Here is a 22,893-nt window from a genome sequence, read left to right as displayed (position 1 = left end):
GAACAGGCCTGAAGGCTGGGGGAGAGGTTACACTGGGTTTTCTCGCAGCCATATTCAATCTGCATGATTTGCTGAAGTTTTCCCCTTTCATTAACCCTTACCTCAGCTGCCAGTTCCTGGGTGGACTGGTTCTAGTCTCAGAAATAACACCTCAACTGCAGCGTTGTGACAGGGGAAGCACTTAGGGGCACCAGACACCATCTGCTGCTCACATTTCAGGACCAGACAGGACTAATAGACCGGACACTGGCTTTAGCCAGATCTATGGTTATTTGTAGCCAGCCCAGCTGTGCTGAGAGTGTACAAAAAGCAACTAAGAATGGCACTGGCTGGAGACAGGGGGAGCAGTTCTTGCTTCCTTATTAGGCTCCAGGGCAGCCTTCAGCAGAGCCCCGGGCCACACTCCATCGTGTTTCGCTAGCGGAGAAACCAAGTCACCAAGTGACTGAGCCTCCACTTACCTTCACTCCTGCCACACCTTAGGGCAGAGCACACGTCAGTGATGCAGCCTGTCACCTGGCCAGGGCTGTAGTATCACAGCTACTCCCCCCACAACGACACAGGAGTATTATCTGTAGTCCCATCCTCACTGCAGTTTAACTGCTTTGCTCCTAACACTGAAACTGAGCCAGTTAAGCAGTTTTAAAACCCCTCACAGCTTTAATTTGCAAGTCAGAAAGGAACACCAGTGCAGATCTCTCACTGTGGCAGAGACTTACCGTCCTGTACCGTCCCTGGCAAAACCTCTGGTGAAGCGGAGGGATTGTACCTCCCTTAGCACCTCTGCTCTTGCCCCACCCCCTCCTCCCTGCTGCTGAAATTTACTTGGGTCAAGAGCCTCCCAGGTTGGTTTCTTCCCCCTCATGCTCATGCCAACAGGAGAACATTATTTTTGTACTTAGTCAATTTACACAGACTTTTACAGCACCACTGTACAGAGGCTGCTCTGTTTTGTAGTGACGTCTTTAAATTATATTTTTAATAAAGTGTTTTTAAACCTGTTTGGGAATTTCTCTTCTGAAACTATTGCCTACCCTAACACACAAGCAGTTGTTTGAGAGGACTTTGACACAGGTTTTTCCAGCAGTAACAGCTGTTCATTCTGGAGCCTCAATATGCTGCTGGAGAAATTGAAGAGCTGTGCAGGAGCCTGCATGTGCCACTTGTCCCTCACAGCTTGGTTTTGGCACTTCCTTGGAGGCCTTCCAGAGGCTGGACAGTTGCCAAAAGAAAGTTGTGGTAATATTAGACTGGAGAACAGGGGGAAGAGTTGAACGCACCTGTCCTGTGGCCGGCAGCTCACACCAAGCCATTGTGTCTCTGCTCGGAAGCAGAGGGGACAGGTGGTTGCACTCAACGGGGTGGGACACCAGCGGGAAGAAGCCTTTTCTTGTAGCTGAAACATTCAGACAAGCCGAATGGCCTGTGGTGTACAGTCAGGTTTTACAGTATGAACCATCGCCTGACATTTGCCTATGGATACGCAGACAGCCTCAATGCAGCGTGACCAGTGGTACCAAAGAGGTGGCAGAAGTGCGTGCCCTGTGTACAAGTATGTGCAAATCAGATGTAGATAATCACAACATGCAGAAATGCCCAAAGTTGTTTTTTTTTTTTTTTTTTTTTAAATGTACCAAGTAAGTGCAAGCCTCAGCTTGGTTCAGTTTTAACAAATCAGTCCTTTGTGGTGATACTGCTACAACAAACAAACAAAAAAATCCATTTCAGGAGCGAGCCAAGAATTCAAATGCATTGTAAGAACAGTTTTCAACAGAAGTGCTTTTAGCCATGGCAAAATCTGAGCTTTCCATAGGGGAAGTTTTGTAACATAGGTTATAAATAATAGGGGAGTTTTCTGACCAGCTAGAGGAAATTCAGGAACGAAAGTAAGACTGCTGTGCCACAAACTGTTAGAAGCAGCCCAACAGCAGTTACTCAAACTTGTTTCAGAAAGCATGTCTGTCCAACAGTCATTTCCCAGAAAACAGTTACCCTCCAGTTTCAGAGCACAAGATTTTCTGTTGTAGCTCAGGCTATAATGACTGTAAGGTTTCAATAAACTTACTTTGCTGTGCAACAATTTTGTTTATTTCTCTGATCACACTTGGCCAAGAAAGAGCTCGGTTAGTCCTAAGTCCAAAGGGCCAAATACTTCCAACAAATAGCAGCTGATGCTGTTCCATACACAAACTTATATCAAAGCTTCCTAAAATGCCCTGCAAACTGGATTCAAACAGCAGCCTGCCACTGAGTGGCATCTGTCACGGAATTACAAGAAGCAGAAAAGTCAAAGTCTCAGTTCAGCAATAAACAGATACAGGTTTGGCCCCAAACCAGTCTAATTCTTAAAAGCAACACAATGACTCCGAGCTGCGCCTCACATATCCCCAGCAGCAACAGCAGGGAAAAGGAGCACAGAGTGCATCCCAGGCAAGTTTTGGTAAAAGCCCCTCATTTAGTGGGAGCCACACAAGCAAATATACATCAAAGTCGTGACTCTGATCTAAGCATGATCTAGCTGTCACTTTATTCCTTGAAACTAGACTCTCCTCAATTCCCAAAACTACTGGCAAAGAGAGGGTGCCTGATGCCTAAAATTTCAGCCCTTCATTTTCTCTTCAATGGATTCTGCATTTTAAGGTTTTTACCAACTGACACAAAGTTTCAATAACACAAATAGATGAGTTCAGTTACTTGTACTTGTGTTTCAAAGATTTTATAACCATCCCTAGAGCTTGACAACATCCTGGAACATTTCGGTTTTGATCTTAGGCTAAGTTTATCTGACATGATGTACTAGCCCATGCTGGCAGGTGGACACCAAAACCCCCTCATGCATCCGTACAGATACCCTCAGCTGTTGCGTATCAGACATGGATTTCCGAGAGGTCATTAATTGTCTGATTAATGGTGACTTACCTTCAAAAAAAGAGTCCCTGCAGCATGCCCTTTTCCTAAAGGTTTCATTTCCTCAGACTCTGGTATTTCAGGCCTGCAGTACGATGTGGTGAAAAGCAAACTGGTGAAAAACAAGCTTGTTTTGGATATTTAAACTATTTGTTTTTACTCATAGCTTCATCAAAGGGGTGAATAAAAGAGAAAAATCTCAGGAGAGCTGCTTTCATGCAGACTCTCACCATCCCTTTTCACAGTAGCAACTGTGCAAGCAAGAAAAAAAGTGTGACTCCATATTTATTTATTTTAGTTGTGCTCAGAGTTTTACAGGTAGCATCTTCCCTTTAGACCTTCTCAACAGAAACATAAAAAAGTTTGAAGCCACTTCCCCATTTACCCACTCATCTCCAATAATCAACTGAAGTGAAAAGCAGAAACTTTGTTTGTTAAAAGAAAGAGTGGTAAGTTTGTGAAGGCTTATCCCAGTCCAGAGCTGGGCTCCCTGTTATGGCACAGATCTATCAGTTTGTAACTTAGCAAACCCAGTCCCCAGAGCCCTGGAGCTCCCATCTGCTCAACAGGAAACAAATCTCTTCTCTAGCAGTGACAGGGACATTCCTGGTAAGGGACACTGTGCAAGGGAAACACTCCCTGCAGCTTGAGTGAGCTGGACCTTCTTCAGAAACTCTGGGTACCCAATCTGTCTTCATGGGATGGAGAGGAGGCAGGGAACAAACTCAAAGCAGAACAGACTCTTCAAGTAAGTACTGCACGTCCGGGTAGACACGCCTGCCTTAGCAGGCTGCTATGGCATGAGGCACTTGGTCATGGCTGTAGAGCACTGTCCCAGCTCTGTCCATAGAACCACAGGTGAATTTGTTCTCTTTCCTGTGAGAAGTCCCTGAGTTGCAGACCTAAAGGATCTTCCCCCCAAACGCACCTCAGTGTCACTAGAAAACTGAAAAGAGGAACTGAGCCGTGTCAGTAGCCTGCAGGGAAGCCACCTTTCCGGGAATCGGAGGCTGCAGCCCATCCTTTGTCTGTTCTGAGAATGGCCTGCACAACCGCACCGCCGCTCACCCGCGTGGTGTCGTGCCTTCTTCTCTTTAGTTGTTCTTCTACACCCTGGAATGCAGAAGTGAATGAGGACAACAGGAGACAAACTGCACACATGCCGTAGTTGGCGACCTGCATCCTCCGTGGCTACCTGAGCGCTCAGTGCCTGCACTAGGCGCAGCTAAATGCTGTTCCTCCTCTTCCTCTTTGCTCTCTGGGATGCCTTGCTTTTGAAGAGATGGAATTGAGATGTGGCATTTTTGGTGTTCAGTGTGGGTTACCAAGACTATTCTGGTCACAGGGTGTTCTGCCTCAAATATTCACAGACCAACAGCCAGAACTGATGGATCCTGTTTGGGAATGGGGGAAAATGCAGGACCTGTAGAGAGCAGGGCATCCTCCCCAGCGCTTGCAGATATCTCAGCTGCTACCTTAATAAGAAGCTTATTAAAGGAGGATCTTCTGCAGAGTTTGATGAAGAAAACTGCCTCCCTAATACAGAGACATGGGATGAGATAGTTACAAAGACTGCATCTGTCTCAGGCCTCGGGGATGTGTAATTCCTCAGGGTGAATGAAGCTGCCAGCTCAGGCAAGTGGTATGTGGAGCGAGGCAGCTCTTGCCATCAGCTCTAGACTGACAGTGCTGCACAGAGACCTTTACTGTGAAAATATTTTCAAGTTTGTTCTTGGGTCCCTCTGTGCACGCTCCCTCGCTAGCTCTGTGCCAGTGCTTCAGGATCCATCGGGAGGTTGCACAATAGGACAAGAGTTCCCTGAGGGTCACTGGATTTAGACTGCCAAATGGTTCTGGCCCTGATGTGGGGTTTGTTATTTTGCAAGTCCTTTGAGCCAAACTACATTGCAAGAAGATACATACCCTCAGTTTCAGATGTAGGTCACGCTTGAATGCGCTAGGCTTCAAAACATGGGACTGAGACTAAAGGTACACCGTGAGCAGGTTATTGTGACCCAGCACCTGACCTGTGCCAGCTTTAATGCTGCTCACCTAGGAACATTTGGCAAAGCTTCACGATTTTCCACAAGCGCACGCCTTCCCAACACTAGGAACCCAGCACCACACAAGAAGCTCATGCACACCCCAGGCTCTAGCTAGACAAACCTGCTCTATTTCCTCCTCAAGCTCCGTGATATTGGGGAACAGCTGATCATGAATTCTAGGCTCTTCCACTGCTTTCTTCACATCATAACCAAACCAGATGGAATTGATGATTGCCTGGGAGAAGCAAAAAGCCTTAATGTTAGTTACTTGCCTTCAAAGAGGCCTGACCTTTGGAGCAACGTAGGCAGAGATGTCTGAAGGATGTTCTCTAGAGCACATAAAAGGCAAAATTTCTGGTTCCTGCTGCTTTCAGCAGTTCCTCTCTTGGCTAAGCAAAGCACAGGTACGCTGCAGCAAGTCAGCTTGTGTATGCTTAGGAGGATTCCCACACAAAGAGACCATGAGTTACTAAAATTAACATAATAAAAGGATCAGATCCTCAAGCTACTGTAGCAGCTTTGTGCTGCTATGATTAAGCTAGGGCTGGCTTAGACACCCAGCAGTCACCTCAGCAAACACACAGCCACAGCTTCCTGCTACTGTGCAACCGGTTTCCATAAACCTAGCTCACCTCTACATGCTTAAATTGCAGCTTGGAGCTGCTGGCAAGTGAAAATAGCCTCAGGATCAAGGGCTTAGAAAGCTGCTGTAGCGGTTTTTATGGAGACTTGTCCTCTACCTCAGCCGGAAAGAGCGAGCCAGCCTGGCGCTCTGAACTGCGGTGTGTGCTGCACAGGAGACATCTTGCTCCTGCAAGGACTTTGGGCTCGCCAGGCATCGGAGTGGCTGCCGCAGCAGCTCACAGAAAGCCTACCTGTCCGATGGCCTGACACCATGCCTGGCCTAAGTTCTTATTTAGCTTCGCTCTGTGACTTTCATCCAAAGTTTAGGATGTTGGATGGGAATGGCTCTAAACTAGATAAGGACACTAGTTCATGAAGATCCAGAGAACAGAAGTCAAAGCTAAACTGAAGTCACAAATCTTCTGCAAGTGGTAAGAACAACCTGCCAAAGGAAAAGACCTGGAGTCACCTGTAGTAATTTAATAGCAGACCCTTTGTAGCTCTGGCAGGAGTTGGTGTTGGAGGTCTGGCCCTCAGAAGGCCAGCCCACAGCAGGGACCCACAGCCACGGTCGTTTCACAGGTGGAGACTTTAGCCCCTTATCCCAAATGCTGCCTCTCCCCCACCTTGTTTTGCCTCAGCCTTGTCCCCAGTTTGCCCATCTCATCACATACCAGTGCTGTTGCTGTAGTTATTTTTGTTCCTCCGGAAGCACCAACCACCATCCTGACCTTTTTCATTTTATCCACCAAGATGGAGGGGCACATGGAAGACATCGGCTGTTTACCTGTTGGGGACACAGATGCAACAGAGGCTCAGATTTCCACCGGCAGCTTACAAACTGACAGCTCCTGCTCCATGTCAAACTCAAAGCCTCAGTATCCACCTTCCTGACTCAGCTCACATGTCTTGTTCAGCCCTTGGGGATCCCACTGTCCCCTGTACCCATCCTCCTCCTTGCTCCTGCAAGGCAAACCTTAACCCTGGCCCTTCATGCAGAGGCTGAAGGTGCCTTCCTCCACAGTCCTGTCCCAGCTGGGGTTGTCTGTGATGCGGCTGCCTCCAGTACACCATGGGACTTCCCTTCCTGTTCTTTCTCTTCCCTGTCCCTCTCCAAGGTGCGGGGTACAGGAGGGCAGCAGAATCCCAGCCTGCTTTAGCAGCAATGAGATGGGTCTGCAGGAAACATGGAGCAGACAGGTTGCAGGGGTTAGGTATGTGAACTGGATCTATCCAAAGCTGCCCTACAGCTCCCAAGGCAGCGCAGGGAGAAGGCTGGACAGTGCCATCTAACTCTTTGGAGTCAGCTCCTGCTGCTGCTGCCTTCCCTCTTAAATCAGTTCAAATAAATCTTTTGCAGCCCTAAGTAATTTCATTTTACATGTACTGAGCTCCCTGGGAAATGATTTCTGGTTGTTGGAAGGAGGCATACACAAGAGTTTTTCTTTGGACAGCCTGTCTTCCTTCAGGGTGCACCAGGGGAGGCTGGTTGCATGCTTTTGGCAGGGATGCCAGGTGACTTGCTTTCATCCCTGTCCTCTGCAGAAAGCCCCCAGGTCTATGCCTGGTCACAGACATGGTGCAGCCACCTTGCAGACACCACAGCACTAGTATGCAAGTTACAACCCAAAGACTGAGTCAGGAAGGCAGCTTACAGCTACCTGGTGCTATGAAATTTGCTGGAGAAGGAGGGATCCCAAACCCGTTGATTATGTAAGGTGAGCTGAAGTCATCCATCTCATCATTAAATATGATTCCACTCACATTGGATCGTACGTGAGAGCCAAAGCTAGAAAAAAAAAATGGTGCAGACATATGAAAATCAGAGCAAATCCAGGAGAAGCTTCAGGTGAATTAGTGCAGTGTGAAACCTGGGATTTGATTTGAGTAACTCTCCGCTCCCTCCCGTTGCAAAGGACATTCTATCACCCCTTGGGGGAAGGAAGCAGTTTACACCATGAGCAGGTAGCTACACAAAGAGGAAAGGCAGCCCAGAGCCCTGCTGTATAACTCCCCTGCAAGGACCCCAAGGGGAAAAACAGCTCAGCAGCTAAATACAGCTAACTGCCCTTCCAGCCAGGCAGTACTGCACTCCATTCACAGGCAGCGTAGCTCAAACACCGGCACATTTGGGAGTGCTGGGGTTTTTCTTAGATGTGTCAAGCTGGAGACATTTCTATGGACAAAAAGAACCTTCACCCCCAGCTTCATACCATACATGGGGAACACAGCTCTTCCTGACAGCACTTGAAGCCAAGCACTGCACTTCCAGACCGGCTATATTAGCTCAAATTCCTTCCAAAAGCCTGGGAAGTCAGAGCCAGCAGCGATACCACTGCTTCTGAGAACATCCAGATGCAGTCAAATTTTCTTGGCGGATGAACTCAACATGAGAGAGGACACGTCTTGTCCTCTGACCCAACCGCACAGCCTCAGGGTTAAGACCTGACCTGCAAGCTCAGCAGAAGAGCCCGTCAACAGTGCTACTCATCACTACCCCGCCAGAGATACGACAGTTCAGTGATGTTTTATACCAACCACAGAACCACTGCTAGGAAGATGGCAAAGGCCTACATGGAAGTAACGTCTGAGCTCATACTATTGGTTGATGGTGCTGGTGGCGGACACAGCACTGCCATCATCAGCCACAATGGAGAGGTGGGATGTACCAGCATTATCTCCAGTGTAATATACTGGTTCATAGTAGTCAACTGGATGGGAGGTGTTGTCTGTGATTTTCCTTCGGAGACCATCCGCGAAGAACTCGGATGTCATGTTTCTGATGGCCTGTCAGAGAAATCCAATGCAGTTACTCAGCAGATTAAGTTTAAGAGACAGTTATGTAGTTATGAGGCTGATATCCAGGCAAATCCCAGCAGTCAGGCTATAGTTTTCCAGTAGGGGCTTTCCTCCTTCTTGGAAGATGGACCATCTTTACCAAGCAGCATTTTAAGCAGTCACAGAAGCAGCTGTTACAATGCACCCCTTTGAGTAAGAAATTAATCAGCATCCCTTATTGTAGACCATGGAAAGCTGTCCTCAACACTGCCATAAGGTGTAGGCAAAGCAGTGTTACACTTGCTTCAGAGATGAGAGGAAAGGGATCGGCTGAGAGGACCAGGCCAAGGCAAGCTCTGATCATTGCTCTTTAAGTCATTTGTGTCCATCGAGCTGGGCTGGGCTCAGATTCTGCTGCTTTTGCAGAGTCACAGAAGTAAAGCGCAAAGTTAGGAAGAGTGGGGTTCCTGCCTCACCCCTTCCCCATCTATTGGTCCATTTACTACAGGCAGGACTGTGGCTAGAGAGCCACAAGGGTGCTGGGAATGTAATTTAGTGAATAAGGCTTCAAACACTATGAAAACAGGGAGGGTTAGCCCTAAATATACTCAAATGCTCCCAGTGAATTGAGGCTTTTGTTTTTCCTTGCAGCAGGAAGGTGTCCTCCATTTATATCCCTCACAGCTCAGCCACAAGTCACACAGGACTTCACATTCTGATTCAGAGACATTTTACTGCCTGTCAATAGCAGGTGGCACAGAGCATCTCTGACAAAGTTTAGTCACCCAAAAACTTTAAGCCATGTTCCAGTCAACCTTGGTGTTGCAGAAAGAAAAGGCTTTTGCCAGGTACCTCTGTAATGTTGACAAATTTTGGATCTCCCAGTAAAGTCCTCTTGGCGTAGGCAAAGCGAAAGGCCTCCACAATGCGGTGGTAAGTCAGACCTTTCTCCTCCACGGTTTTGATACTGTCAGCAGAGAAATTATATCCTGGCAACAGAAGACAAATGATTGTGAACATAAAGGAAAATACACGCTCAATGGACTGCTAACAAACCCGTGTCAAATGGTATAATCTTGAAGCCCACTATCTACAGACACGCAGTCACTGGACTGTCCTGATCTCCACATGGAGAGCACAGCAGCTCTGGTAGTTTTGAGCACTGTGGGAGTCACCAGCAGGATTTGTACTTTTGCTTTCCAAAGAAGCCTCAAGTACAAGTTAGTTTCCACCCATGCAGATATCAGGGAAGTGCCCCAGTCAGGAGCATGTTTTTCCTCTTGTATCTGTATTTCAAGTAGGAAGGTGACATCCCTGAGCTTACAGCAGAATGTTTCTGCATCTCTGATCCCTCCTGGGGCCTCAGCCTTCTCACCCGCTGGAGGGCTATCGAGGGAGGCCCAGCTCCCAAAACAAGCAAGGCATTGCCTTTGGAGCTCTCCTAGCTCCTGCTGCCTGTAAGGCACTGCTCAGTGGCACGCTCACCTTTCAGGATGTTGAGAATGAGGGCTAGCACCGGGCCGCTTAGGGGGGCACTGGGTGTGTAAAGGGTAAACTCCCCAAGCATGACCTCTATGGGGTCTTCAATCACTGTTGCGCTGTAGTCCTGCAGGTCATCCAATGTGACAATGCCTCCTGGAAATGAGAAGGAAACTACAGATGTGGGTTTATGTGATCTTTGGTGGGAAGAGGAGGTATCATGCATCACAGCAAGGCCAGGAAGGAACACAGACAAATCCCAAAAGTTGCAAGGTAAAGAAAGCAAAGATGGGTGCATAGGAGATGAATTATTTCCTTGATAGATCCAGCTGAGGCTCAGATAACCTACTGGGCTGATCTAGAGCAGCCAAAAATCTGGTGATCCATCTTCTTTTACAAAGGACACCAGCACTGTCAGGTAACAAAACACCATTAAAAGTCCTGTTTACAGGAGGAGGATGCAGCTTTTGGGTGCAGGTACTCTGCGCTACCCCACAAGCAGAATAATTAGCATGTTCCATTGCCTTTCTTACCAGAAGGGGGAAAACAGTAATTAATCATCACAAAGAAAGCCAGTAAATGACTTACATGAGGTTGGCTGAAGCAAGCCAATGCTAGCTAGTAAGACACCACCATCTAGTGGCATCGAGAGATCAAACAAGCTCAGAGTTTACAGGACCACATATATAACATTTTAGGTAGAAACTTGTTGGATTCAGGCTGTGTAAACAGCGTATATCTATTAAGCTATATCCAGAAACCCAAAGATTTGCTAGACTATATGGTACAGAAATGCACAGTATATACTCTCCATTTCTGGCTGAGTTTTAATGCACCCACTGAAGCACTAATGGCTTCCCTGGGGTGTCCTGTTGCCACAGATCTCAGGCAGTTGGCTTGACCCACTTCCAAGGCTTCTGCAGGTCACCAGCTCCTCCCTGGACGCTGAGCTGCAGTAGTCAGGTCACTCATGCTGTTTTGGACAGATGTCCTGTTTCTCACCTACACTGCGGATGTCATCGATGATCTGTTTTGCCAGGCTTCCTGTGTAAAAGGCATCTGCTCCTTCACTGGCTATAGTCTCGTATGTGTTGGCTAGTTTAGGCATCTTCATGATATCCCCCTCATGCAGAATTTTCCCTCCTTTGCAGAACACTTCGCTAACAGAGAAAGGAGATTGAGAAGATCAGATCTGAGAGAAGTTCAAAACTATGTGTACCTCTACTAGCTGACACAGTATTTGAGTGTTCATGCTAGAGGCTTCTTGGGGAGAAGAGAAACTGCCTGAGCCACGCCCCAGGGATCCTGGGATCTTGCACTGGGAGATAAAAGTGAACAGTGGTTTCTGACCTGGGATTCCACATTGCTCAGAATTTGCCCAGTGAAGGCGGCAGGAGGAAGTGTCAATCTTTTTCACCAGGGCTGGCCACCCTCCCTGCCTGCCCAAGGGGCCAACAACTGCCTCAAGGTGCCCAGGAGGGGCCACAGTCCGTGAACACAGGCAGTTCAGTTCAGAGCTCAGACTATGCAACTATGAGGCTCGAAGCTTCCAGCGAGTCCAGGAGAATGCGTTTTGATCCCTGTTTGTCAGAGCACTTGGAGGTAGACAGTTTCCTCTCTAGCTCCCTCATAATAGATCACGAACGTGCTGCATTGGACCTGCCAGATGGAAGTACAGGAGATAGGCCCCTTCTGTACATCCCAATTGGACTGGAAACCAACCTGCAGCTGGCAGAGGTTTCAAGGAAAAAGAGAGGATTAAGCATGATCTCCAGAAGGGCTGGACATAGACACCAAGGGTTTGACTGTAAGAGGAAGCAGAGGAGCATTTAAAACCCTTCATGTTCATAGCCATTGCCAGAAGTGGATGGTCAGAGGCACTGCTTGAGGAAGGCTGACTGCAGAGTATGAGATGACCCAAATTCCTACTGCCTGACAGCAGAGATGTTCAAGGAGACTCTGCAATTGCTCCAAATGCAGGTAAGATTAGCTGAGTTCATTTACAGCATGATGAAAAGCTGGGGATTCAGAAAATAGATTGCCATCAGATAGTTTTATCCCAGCGTGTACTCTAATTCCACCTTCGCTCAGACAAATGGACTTTTAAGAGCAGAATTTATCTCCCTTTAAAGGTCAGGACTGAACATTCCTAAAATTTGCCACATGACTTAGCACCATCAGGTAGCTGGATTAACATCAGCAGGTACAGTGAGTGCAGTCACTGGAGGGGAGGCACACTCCTCACAGATGCTACATTACACAAACACAGACTTTTCAGCTAGGATGCAGTTACCCCGATTTCTCTGCACAGAACAGCAACTGCTCTACCTACCACAGTGAGGGATTGCTTTCAATTGACTCCTCTCTTGCTTTGATGGCTGCTGCAAGGCCTTTCCCAATAGGAAATCCTTCTCTAGCCATCTTGATGCTGGGCAGAAACAGGTCTTTCCATGCCAGTTTGCCATGACGTTTGTGAGCCAGTTCATACCCCCGGATTTCTCCTGGGACAGCGATGGACAGTCCTCCTGGAGCAGATAAGGAATGTATTAGTCTTCCATAGCAAGAAAAGAAAGTGATTAATTGAGCACGAGGCAGAGCAGGCTTCTCTGTTGGCCCTGTTTCTAGGCAGGGTTTGTGTATACTATGACCAGCTCAGCCTGTGCATACAATGCTAACGGAATTATTCTATCTGACATTTCTGCCATGAAGAGAACTAGTTAGGATTTCTTTCTATTTTTGATTAGAAAATACTTCCCCAAAAGGAAACTACTTCTTCTCTGGAGCCCCTGAACCATTAGTTGAAGCCACCACAAAAGGTATTTAGGGAGGACACGTGAACTGACAAGAACTAAGTTGATCCACAAAGACTTATTCAAAGAGGTGGAAGGGAAAGATGGCAGATATGGAACAGGTCATATTCAGTGCTTTGGATTCACCTGCATTTTCATGAAGTGAAAAGGAGAAAGTGCTGAAGTGATCGACTAGTTTGAAGGACATTATTTTTAGCCTTCTTGTCAGGAGAGAGTTTGCAGATTGTCTAAAGTAGAGGATGTTTCTGGGAAAACCTAGGTGAGAAATCCTGTAGATATGCAAGAACCTAACCATAAGAAATGTTCTTAATTCAGACATGTCAGTAGCAGCTAATGTTGGAGGTATGTGGTCCCCTCAAAGCAGTGAAACAGCCTTTGCCGTACCTTTCATAGAGAGCTCTGTGTTGTTCCCAAACATGCCCTCCGATGCTCTTTTTGGAGCCACCTCTCTTGCATTAATGATTTCCACTTTTCCTTTAACGACAGAGCAAGGAAGATGATGTTTAGTGCTGGACTCAACACACAGGCATGGTCTCTGCTGAAGAAGTCTGATCAACGTGAGCCAGTTTCTTGGCAATTATTTTTAGGACAGCATGTTCCTCCAGCAGCTGTGAGAGTCGGTCTTTTACCTTCATTCAGGTAGGATAAGTCACCTGCTTTCAATAAAGAGTTCTCAAACTGTTCCAGATGTGTATGGCCCTGTCCCTTACCTGTGCTGCTGTAGATGGTAAAGAAGAGGCCCCCTCCAATGCCCATGCTGTGAGCATTCATGAGTCCTACACAAAGCAGAGCTGCAATCGCAGCATCGACTGCTGATCCACCTTGCTGAAGGATATCCCTGTGCAGCAGAAGAGAAGTATGGTGACGTTACAGTGTCTCAGCTACCTGCGAGCAGTGGAGTCATCTCATGCATTAGAGAAACCGTCACAGCTGCTCTGACATTTGTCCACACCCCGTCTATAGGTTCCTTAGCAATAGGAAGCTTTGAGCTTCTGTCACGTTAGAGAATACAGCCTAATGGTGTAGGTGCAGACCAGATCAGCTGTCATTAGAGACACATCCAAACTACTTGAAAACACTGAGATTTGTCAAAGTATGTTTTGGGACAGACATCCCAGACACACTCATTCCACATGAGAAATGACAACTCTCTGAGGAGCCTGAAGTCTCCAGCACTTGCATCTAGAACTGGAGAACAGCTCGGTACTTTTTTTTTTAAAGAGCTTGAAAAGCATCTCTTGTTCCCACTGTTCATGCATCTACAGAACCTTTGCCTGCTGTGTTGTCTTTGAGCAACTGCAGTAACATTGGTCAGGCATGGTAAAAGCCTGGGTTTTATTACAGCCTCGTCTTTCTACAGGGAGATTAGAGACTATCTGTGCTGGGCAACCGCCAGACTTGCACCCAAACATTGGGGAAACAACAGTTTTGTTGTGGGCAAGAGCTGTCAGAGCTAACAAGAGTCACAGCGCCATTAGCATGTACCTTCCAATTACTGAGCACGGCCCCGCATCTGCAGCCACAGCCGCTCTCTTGTAGGTGTGCGTGTCCCTTAAGGCAGGGCGCAGCCCGAAGAAGAGTCCCAGGAACAAGATGAGCCCCAGCAGGGCTGCAGCCAGGACTCCGGCCACCACACAGCGCTTCTTCATCTTCCTGGGAGAAGAGACAGGATCATCAACCCTGCTGGTTCTGGGGCACACGGACAGTAGGGAGCAGCTGATCAGGCACAAGAGCAGTTTCTTCATCTACCTTCTTTCATATCCACTGTTTCCCCCTCTGCACCCCGCAGCTGACAGCTCTGCACATGGCAGGAGTGGCCAGGGGAGGTGTGAGCCCAATCCTGGCCTTGGCAATTACATCAGAGAGATGTCTTGTTTTGAAGTGGACAATCAAGAGGGGAGGGGATGTTCAAGATGTCCCGCTGTGACCTTCCAGTGGCGACAGGACAATGAACTGAACTTTGTGACTTTATATTCTGAGGAGTTTAGGTACTCAGCAGGCATGTAAGCCACTGATCTGCTTGGGAGGACATGGGCCCAGGGTCAGACGGGATTTGATCTAGTTCCCAAATCAAGTCAGCAATACCAATCTGAGACTTTTTACCAGACTCCCCCCTGCAACACCTGCTGGCAGGCCCTTTGCCTCCTTTGTAATGTGACAGTGTCAAGGACTGCATCCTGCCCGCACCCTGGAGGCAGGCTGGCTTTGCCAGGTGAGCAGCCATCTGTGTTGATCTCTTCCTCCCTACTTCATAGCCACAAGGTGAGTCTGTGTATACAACTTCTTCCCATCTTTCCAGCCCTTGCTTTTTAGCAGGTTTCCATGAGTTCTGAGCTGTGGGCAGTGAAGAGCTTCCTCCTCCCCTGAACCTCTCATAGAATGAGTCTCCCAAATATTTCCTCACTCAGATTCATACCAACACCTTTCCTATGGACACTGCGGGTACCATTTCTCTACGCCCGTGCCAGCTCTGTGCAGAACAACCATTCTAACAGCTCCAAACCTTTCACCAGCTTCCCCTTCACCCATTACTACCATTCCATTTGCAGAGTGGTCTGCGTCAGAGAGCACGGCAGGGACTCCTGGAAGCCCTTGGTAGCAGCTCTGAACTGTTACAGTACCAGCAATGAAAAGGCCCCAAACCAGCAACTATCACTTGGGTAACTGCCTGTTTTATAGCAGGCAGGTAACCTCCTGCACCAAAAAAGCAGCAGCTCAAAACACATCTTAAGTCATTAGCAAGCAACCTTGGCCAGTGATTTGGCGCACCCAGTGTGAGCACAGCACCCCCTCCTGTTCCAGGCCCTTGGCCAGAGCACCTTCCCGATGAGCCTGACACTTCCCGCTGCTGCGATGGCCCGTGCTCACGTCTCCGTGTCTCCCAGTCCTGCACACAGCTGCTCTTGGGGTGCACTGGGCTACTGTCCACCTGTAAGCGAGCACAGGACAGCACGGAGCTCTCGGCAAGCACGTTCCAGGTACTCACTAGGGTGAGTTTAGAGCTACTGAGGGGATGGAGAGTCACACCTTGCTGGGACTGATAGCTCATGAAAAACAGCTTGAACAGCTACTCTTTGACCCATTTCCTTTCCCATTGCAGGATTGTTACAACAAAAAAGACTTAAATTCATCCTATTGTCTTCAGGGACCAACTTCCCCTGTGCAGCGCAGCTCTGGGTTTTCACCGTGACTACGGTACAAGAGCCAAGATGCCCTTTACCTTACCGAAGCATCTGCCGTCCTCAGAGACAAGCCAATCCATGCCATTGCAGATGAAGAGTGGACCCACCAACCCCACCCTCTGTGGATGTTCAGCAGCCCAAAGCAGAGCAAACTCCAGCAGTCAGAGAAGCACTTGGCGCCTTGCAGCAGCAGCACACCCAGGACTAGGGAGCAGTGAGCGTGCCAGCACTGAGCTAACTAGAGGAAACGGGCCAGGCCAGCCAAACCAAAACTTTTCTCAGAGGGAGGAGATTAGGAAGCACTGCCCCCTCAATCTCACCCCCACTCCTGTGATTTAAATTAGGAGAAACACATTTGCAATCCAAGCCCTGTATCTGTGAGTCTCCAAGCTGTCCATCTCCAAGTAAAGCAGCTCAAACCAGGGTGTAAATCTACTGTATGTGCTGTTCTGTAAACAAATGTCAACCAAGGGCAAAGAAAGGTAAACGGATGAAACCTCTTTCCAGGTTCTAGAACTTGATTTACACTCAACTACTTTTAAAAGAGACCGGTGGCGCGTTTGCAGAGCAATGACTGTGCACGGAAACAGAGAAGCCATTATGCCCCCAACAATAGCTCACACACAGCCTCAGAGTTTAAAGACAGTTTTGTTTGTTGGCAGAGAGAGTTCAGCTTCAGCACTGGCAGCCTCCTCCAGGCTGCACAAGAAATGCCGTGGGAGCTTTTATCTGCGCCCCAGCTAGGCAGAAGGTACTTTGTTTCATCTGAAGGCAGCTCTATGCTGGGCTGTCCTGCAAGCCTGCGGTGACTCCAGCCCCAGAGCGGGTGTGTTAACCCGTACGCTCCTGTCCAGGGCTCTGCAGTTCTACTTGCCTCGCTGCCAGGCTCCTGTAAAGATTTACTGCCTTGTCAGGCAAGTTATTCTGAGAGCAGGAGAGGAGAAGGGGAAACCTCAGACGGTACCTCTGCTCTCATCTTTCACCTCTTCTCTGGATTCGGGTGACACCCGTGAGCATCTCCTAGAGCCATAAGAGCTCCACGCTGAGTGCCCAGCTGCCTGCTGAGAGCACAGACCTTGAAAAGGACCCTCCAGCCCACTTCACACGGGGCTCCCAGCCCACCACCAGCCCCCGGGGCGAGGACAAGACGCACACCACTGGGGCAGGAACAAGCACACGAGCTGCGGTGCAGAAGAGACGCTGATTGCTGGGCACTGCTCCAGCGCTGCACTGTGCTACCACGTTGCCCTCTGGGACCCAAGGGATGCCAGAAAAAGTGAATGCTCTTAATAAAAGAGCATCTGTGCAATCTGCCGGATTGATCCTGCTAAGGAAGAAGCAGATGTGCAGCCTTCTCTTCTGCAACAGCACAGAGAGCAAATTCAGTTGAGAATAATCTTCTCTACCTTAGCTGCCAGCTCAACTCCCATAAGCGCCTTAACCTATTTCAGGCCTGACCCTAGAGGAAAGCATCCCTTGCACAGTCCTTACTGTCCTCCTAACTGTGGCACAGCAGATAGCCAAACAGGTATTTTGTTTGCCACACAGCAATCAGGAAATGGATCAGGAGCCTGCAGATATCCCATTCTCTAACCCACCTCTCTGTACTTGCACTGTGCCCGGGCAGGTGTGTCGCAGGAACAGCTGGTTTTTGCACCACGTCTTTTTTGAACCTCGGCTCTGAAGTCAAGTCCCCGCTCCCCACTATGATTTATTGTTGGGAGTGGAGCAGCAGCTGCGTGCCACCACCTGAGCTGGCTCCCCAGCTATTGTCTGCTGAGGCCGGCTTCCTCCTCTAGGTCTCTGCCAAATCCAGCTGTCTGAAAGCTTGGCGAGCCCTTCAGTCACACAGTGCCGCTTGGCAGCAGCAATAGGTCACCAGGAGAGAGGGGCTATAAAAACATTAAAAGCAATATGGTTATTTCTCACTGTTAAAGGTCCAACAGCCAGTCCTAGCCATGGAATTTAAAATGTAGCCCGCTTGTCTTAGTTTACATTGGTAGAGGGGGAGGACTGCAAGCAGCAGAGTTACGCCTGTATGAGCAACCCCACTGAGCTGCATTCAGATGTGTCACAACATTCACAACCTTATTTAAACACCACACTGGTTTGAATTAAAAGAACCCCAGTGCAACAGGCTAGTTAGTATCAGGCAGAGGATATATGGTCTGACATCTCTGCTAAGAGGGCTGGGGCATGCTGTAGAGATGAGGAACCTGCCGTGATCAGGGAAAGCACCAGGAGAACTGGAAGAGGAGAAAGAGGAGATGGACCAGCCAGAAAGCAGGGGAGAGAGAACAGTGGGATACGAGACGATGACAAAGGAGTCTGGGTAAGGTCAGGCACTGCCTTGCTCTTGAATGAAGTAGTGAAGAAAGTATCCACTGACAACACCTAAAACTTTAACCACAAACCTTAACCAAAGAGGCATCTGCTTTAAACGCATCTCGCAACAGCTGCATACCTCAGCACACGCTCCTAAGAGTTCCTTGTACTCCCACCCCCAGCCCAGCAGCCAATACTTGTCCATTCACTTCGAGACATCAGTCCTTACTTTCCCCAGGCAGCACAAGTTGTGCAAGGATAGGCTGGACACCTTGAATCTTGTCACAGGAGATAGGCTATGCTCTTCTGATAACACTCAAAGCCTAATCCACTTCAATAACATTGCCCTATTTAAATAATAACAGTTGAAATGAGAGGTGAAGAGGGAGTTATATCCATCCTTGTCCTAATGGCTGATGGGGCGGTCCTTGCCGACCACCAATCTGGTGCTGGTTCCCCACACCATTATCTCTTTGCTTTCCTTTCTCACTGGGAGCTCACTGAGAGGTAGTGCAATGAAAACAGCAAATTATTTCTTCACCTGTGGGAAGCCCTCGCACTAGGAGTCTATGCACACACCCAGTTAGCCATAAAACAGTTCAAACCCTCAGGTATAGCTGTGCTAACCAGGCATTCCCTCAGTTGTCAGTAAGGACAACAGCCAGCAACTTCTGCTTTCATCTGCAGCAATATCCAGGGTCATCGGCCTCTCACCAGCTAATTGGCTGGAGCCACGAGAGCTTGCACTGAAGAAAAGTAGGACAAAACCAACACAGAAAGTACACTGGGACTGTCCATGGCTAATTCTGGTGAGTTCAGCTGTTCCTTCCACTTCCAAAGGGAGAAAAGTTTGGAAGATTTGTTTGCCGTTCTGAGTTATCAATTCTGTACTTTGCTTACAGACCTGTTTTCTAGCAGTTCTGTAAGATTTAGTATGACTCTGGCTAATTCAGTAGGGTCTTCTCCCCTTTCCCACTAAAACTGGTCGTTATGCCTTCTAGGCATGTTACGCCTTGTCACACACAAGATCAAACACTTAGGTTGTCCATTCCTCATCAACCACTCCTTCATTACACAATCTACAGTTCTTGGGTTCTGGCAAGTTAATATCTGCCATAATTACCCAAAGCCAGGGGACAAACACTTTACACAACAAGGGTTGTGTAAAGATTTCAGACATAGTTGTAACATCAAACCTGATTCCTGCCTACCAGGTCAGAGCTCTCCAACTGCAATGAGGTCTTTGCATCTCACCACAAGTAGTCCCAAAGCAGCGGTGGGTGAGCTGGTGCAGGCTGTGCCTGCCTTTACTCTCGAACTGAACTGGAATGGCTCAGCAGTCCCAAAAGAAAAGACTGTTTCCCTGTGCCTTCTGTCCTGTGTTCGCACAAAAAGGTCTGATCCCATATAAGCCTCTCTATACAGCCTTGCCCTGCAGTTATTGCAGTAAGACATGAACTGAAGTCATTTGAGATTCTCTTCTACAAGTTTATGTGCTAAATATTTTTCCCCTCAGGCCTTTTACTATGACTTATAGTAGCAGTCACCAGGATGCCTCTGATCAGGACTCTGGTTCTGCTACCAGCCTCGCAGGCAGACAGAATCTCTTATCAGGTACGGCTCTTCATGGTGACTAGTGGGCATTTTTTCCATAACTATTTCTACCTTGTCTACACAATGCCTTCTAGAAGCTTTAAATGAGTTATTAACAACCACCTCTTGTATCTAAGGAAATAATTCCCAATTCAAGTCTTATACAGATTTCCGTAGAAAAACGTGACTCGAATATTGAAGCATCTGTAATTCAAAACAGGCAGATATTTTAAGTCTAGTTAATTCTAGCCCACACAATGAGACAAGGGAATATGTTCTGGTATTACGCTGGAACTTAAAACTATGAGGTTCTTGTACTTAGCCATCATGAGTTACTTAAATTGAAGTCTTATGCAGTCTTCATCTCCACCACTGAAAAGGGAAGTAAAGCAGAGTTCAGCCATGCCATGAAGAAGGCCAAAGAGGCTTCCAAATTCAGATCTAGGCACGGGTCCTGCCTGGAGCAGAGGGACAGAGCAGTCCCTGGAGAAAGGCAGTAACTCCATTCAACTCTGCCAAAAGCCTCCCTCCCCTCAGCTGCAGGTTAAAAGCCTTTAGCACTCTCTTTCTTAAGCCTGGCATTGAGGGCTCACGTGCACACAGACCAATTTTAAGGAGAAAGGCCTCAGCACAGATCAGTGGTCCCTACTTATAGCTGTGATGCCAAGCTAATCCACACTGAACAGAACTGAGAGAAAAGCCCCTGAATAAAGCAGGCTGTTCCAGCTGGCTTTCAGGTATGCTGTTCACAAAGAGAGCTTTTGTAATCAAGATTTGCAACTCCTTCCCAGGCATTAGGTTTTCTGAAGCCTAATGGCATGTAGTATTCCATCCAATGTAGAGTAAACTCTGAGTTCACTGAGAAAGAGACAGTAATTTCCTCCTGGCATGTAGTATTCCATCCAATGTAGAGTGAACTCTGAGTTCACTGAGATAGTAATTTCCTCTTGAAGCAACTTTTTTCCCAAAAAGCTTTCATGTTTTCCTGCAGAAATTTTAGCGTCAAATCCAACATTTTGTATTTGAAGACACTCCAGCATAAACGATGAAGTGAAAAAAAGGCAGAGAGGTGCCCTAAGTGCAAAACATCCCATTTGACATGGTTTTCATAGTGTTTTCTAGTTGGGCACCTCCCAGAAATCCAAAACTGGCAAACTCAATCTCATAAATGCAAGTTATTAAAATAAAGTTTTATAAACTCGTTCAGAACATCACTGTTACATTCACTCCCAATTTAAAATAAAAATATTTCATTAAAATAGTTCTATTCTCCCAGTTTTTACAAAAGATGTTTTCAGATGCTCTTCTGCCATTAAACTAGAAGTTGTTTATTAGACCTGAGCTTATTCAGACTGGTTAGTCAGGTCCTATCATTCTCTTTTGGCAAGCTTTCATCTGAAATATTAAAAAAAAGTCACATTGTCCCATATTCTGTTGAATAAGAAATCCCACACAGCACTTCCAAGCCAAGGAGGATGGCTGAATGAAGGTAGTTTCTAATTCCCCCTTACCTCTTGAGAGTATTTGCAAGTCCCTCTTGTCCTTTTGCACAGATCCTTATGTACTGATATCCTTCCAATATCCTTTCTCAAGCAGCGAACCCTTTTCTAGGGACAATACATCCTTGTAGCGCTAACCACTTATCTTCCCTTAGAAGCTCTCTGAAGCGTACCATTTGTTCTGCTCTCCTCACGGACATTAACCCATGGAAACTCATTATGTTTGAACTCACTGTACCAGAAGTAATCATTGACTAGGTGAAGTGTCAAGAACCCACACCTTTTAAAATGCATATTTTAGCATCCACAAAGGTTGTGTATCACCAACAGAATCATTCTGTGTTCTTGGATTCAGTTACTACATGGTGCAAATGTGAGTTTTCCCACACCTCATTGCTAGCTCCTAAGTTCTGTATTAAGCAACTGAGCAAATATGTGGTCATCTTAAGTAGAAGTGCTCTCATCTCCACGTGGTGATGTACCCTTCTGCCCCTCTTGCCTAACCAGCTGGCACCCTTGTGGTTCAAAAAGAGACTGGATTTTACGTGTGTCTGTACCCTGCAGCTTAAACCCGGACACCCTGACAGATCCGTCTGTCCTTACATTTGGTGGGAATAACCTCCGCCAAGTGTAAGCGACTGCCTGCAATGCAAGGGTACCTCTCATCAGCTCACATATCCATTCCTCAGCAGTCACGGCTGCAAACTACCTTAAATTGTCATTGGTTTGAGTTCGGATTAATACTCCAGCTGCAATGAGAAGATACAATGCCTGTTCTGCCACCCCTGCTCCCACAGCAGCAGCCTCTGGCAGGGAGGATCACAGAGCAGGAAGGCAGAGATGAAAAAACCTGCCTTCCATTACTAAACCTCAGGACGAAGCAAAGTCTGCCTGATGCCAGTCAGCTCTGCTAGGAGCAGTCAAGTCGTTAATGTCTCAATTCCAAACCCGTGCAGTCCCTCTGCCCACTCCAACCTTTGATACACTGGATCTTTACTCACTTCAGAAGGACGGTAGCTATACCACAATGACTCATCAACAGTTTGTTCTAACTCCAAGAGTAAACATTTTTGGGAACATCAGCCATATTTAAATGCTTAAATGCTGCTTAAAAATACATATTTTCTGTAATAGCAACAAAATGGAGATGTGTTTAACATTTACATTTGGTAAAATTAGTATGATAAAACATGAGCATTCCAGCCTTAAGATATTTGGAGGGGATTTAGCATGTGCCCATCTTTCAAAGACATTGCATCAAGAGGGCAGTTCCCTTCAATTATACTGCTATTGTCCAAGAGATCCTGGGCAAAAAGGGAAGCTTTCTGGAAAGCAGATACTGGCACAGAAAATGTTCTGCAGGCTCAGAAGGATTTGATGTATCTGCTGTTTCTACTGGCCAGTCTAAAGCACACACTCGGATCCCAGGCCATACCCAGCCAGGAACACATACCGCCCGCACTGTATCTCATTTATTGATGTGAGACCTGGGATGTTCTACAGAAAAGATTGTGACAGGAGCTGTTCCAAAACAACTATCCACTGAAAAAATAGACAGTGTGGAAAGATATCTGCTCTCTGCCCCACACAAACTGAACCACACTTTCAGTCTGTCACACCTTTAATATTAAATGATTCATATTTTATAGGG

General features: G+C 47.3%; 1 protein-coding gene across 1 annotated transcript; it reads right to left on the bottom strand.

Moving 5' to 3' along the window:
* Positions 1–3,876: 3,876 nt before the first annotated feature.
* On the bottom strand, positions 3,877–14,292 carry GGT1 (gamma-glutamyltransferase 1). Its single transcript, XM_010087656.1, has 12 exons — positions 14,129–14,292; positions 13,354–13,481; positions 13,028–13,117; positions 12,166–12,358; positions 10,836–10,993; positions 9,840–9,989; positions 9,207–9,343; positions 8,176–8,363; positions 7,238–7,365; positions 6,251–6,363; positions 5,074–5,187; positions 3,877–4,020 (listed from the first exon to the last, which is right to left on the bottom strand). The coding sequence occupies exons 1-12, from the start codon at positions 14,290–14,292 to the stop codon at positions 3,877–3,879; spliced, it is 1,707 nt and encodes a 568-aa protein (XP_010085958.1).
* Positions 14,293–22,893: the final 8,601 nt, after the last annotated feature.

Source organism: Pterocles gutturalis, unplaced genomic scaffold (genome assembly GCF_000699245.1).
Source record: "Pterocles gutturalis isolate BGI_N339 unplaced genomic scaffold, ASM69924v1 scaffold22926, whole genome shotgun sequence".
NCBI classification, from domain to species: Eukaryota; Metazoa; Chordata; class Aves; order Pterocliformes; family Pteroclidae; genus Pterocles; species Pterocles gutturalis.
This window is presented reverse-complemented; position numbering and strand designations above follow the sequence as displayed.

Coding starts and splice junctions, on each gene's coding strand:
- GGT1 (XM_010087656.1), bottom strand. CDS start 14,292: ATGAAGAAGCGCTGTGTGGTGGCCGGAGTCCTGGCTGCAGCCCTGCTG. Junction 9,344..9,839: donor CATTCTCAACATCCTGAAAG/GTGAGCGTGCCA, acceptor TTCTGTTGCCAG/GATATAATTTCTCTGCTGAC. Junction 8,364..9,206: donor AATTTGTCAACATTACAGAG/GTACCTGGCAAA, acceptor TTTCTCTGACAG/GCCATCAGAAACATGACATC.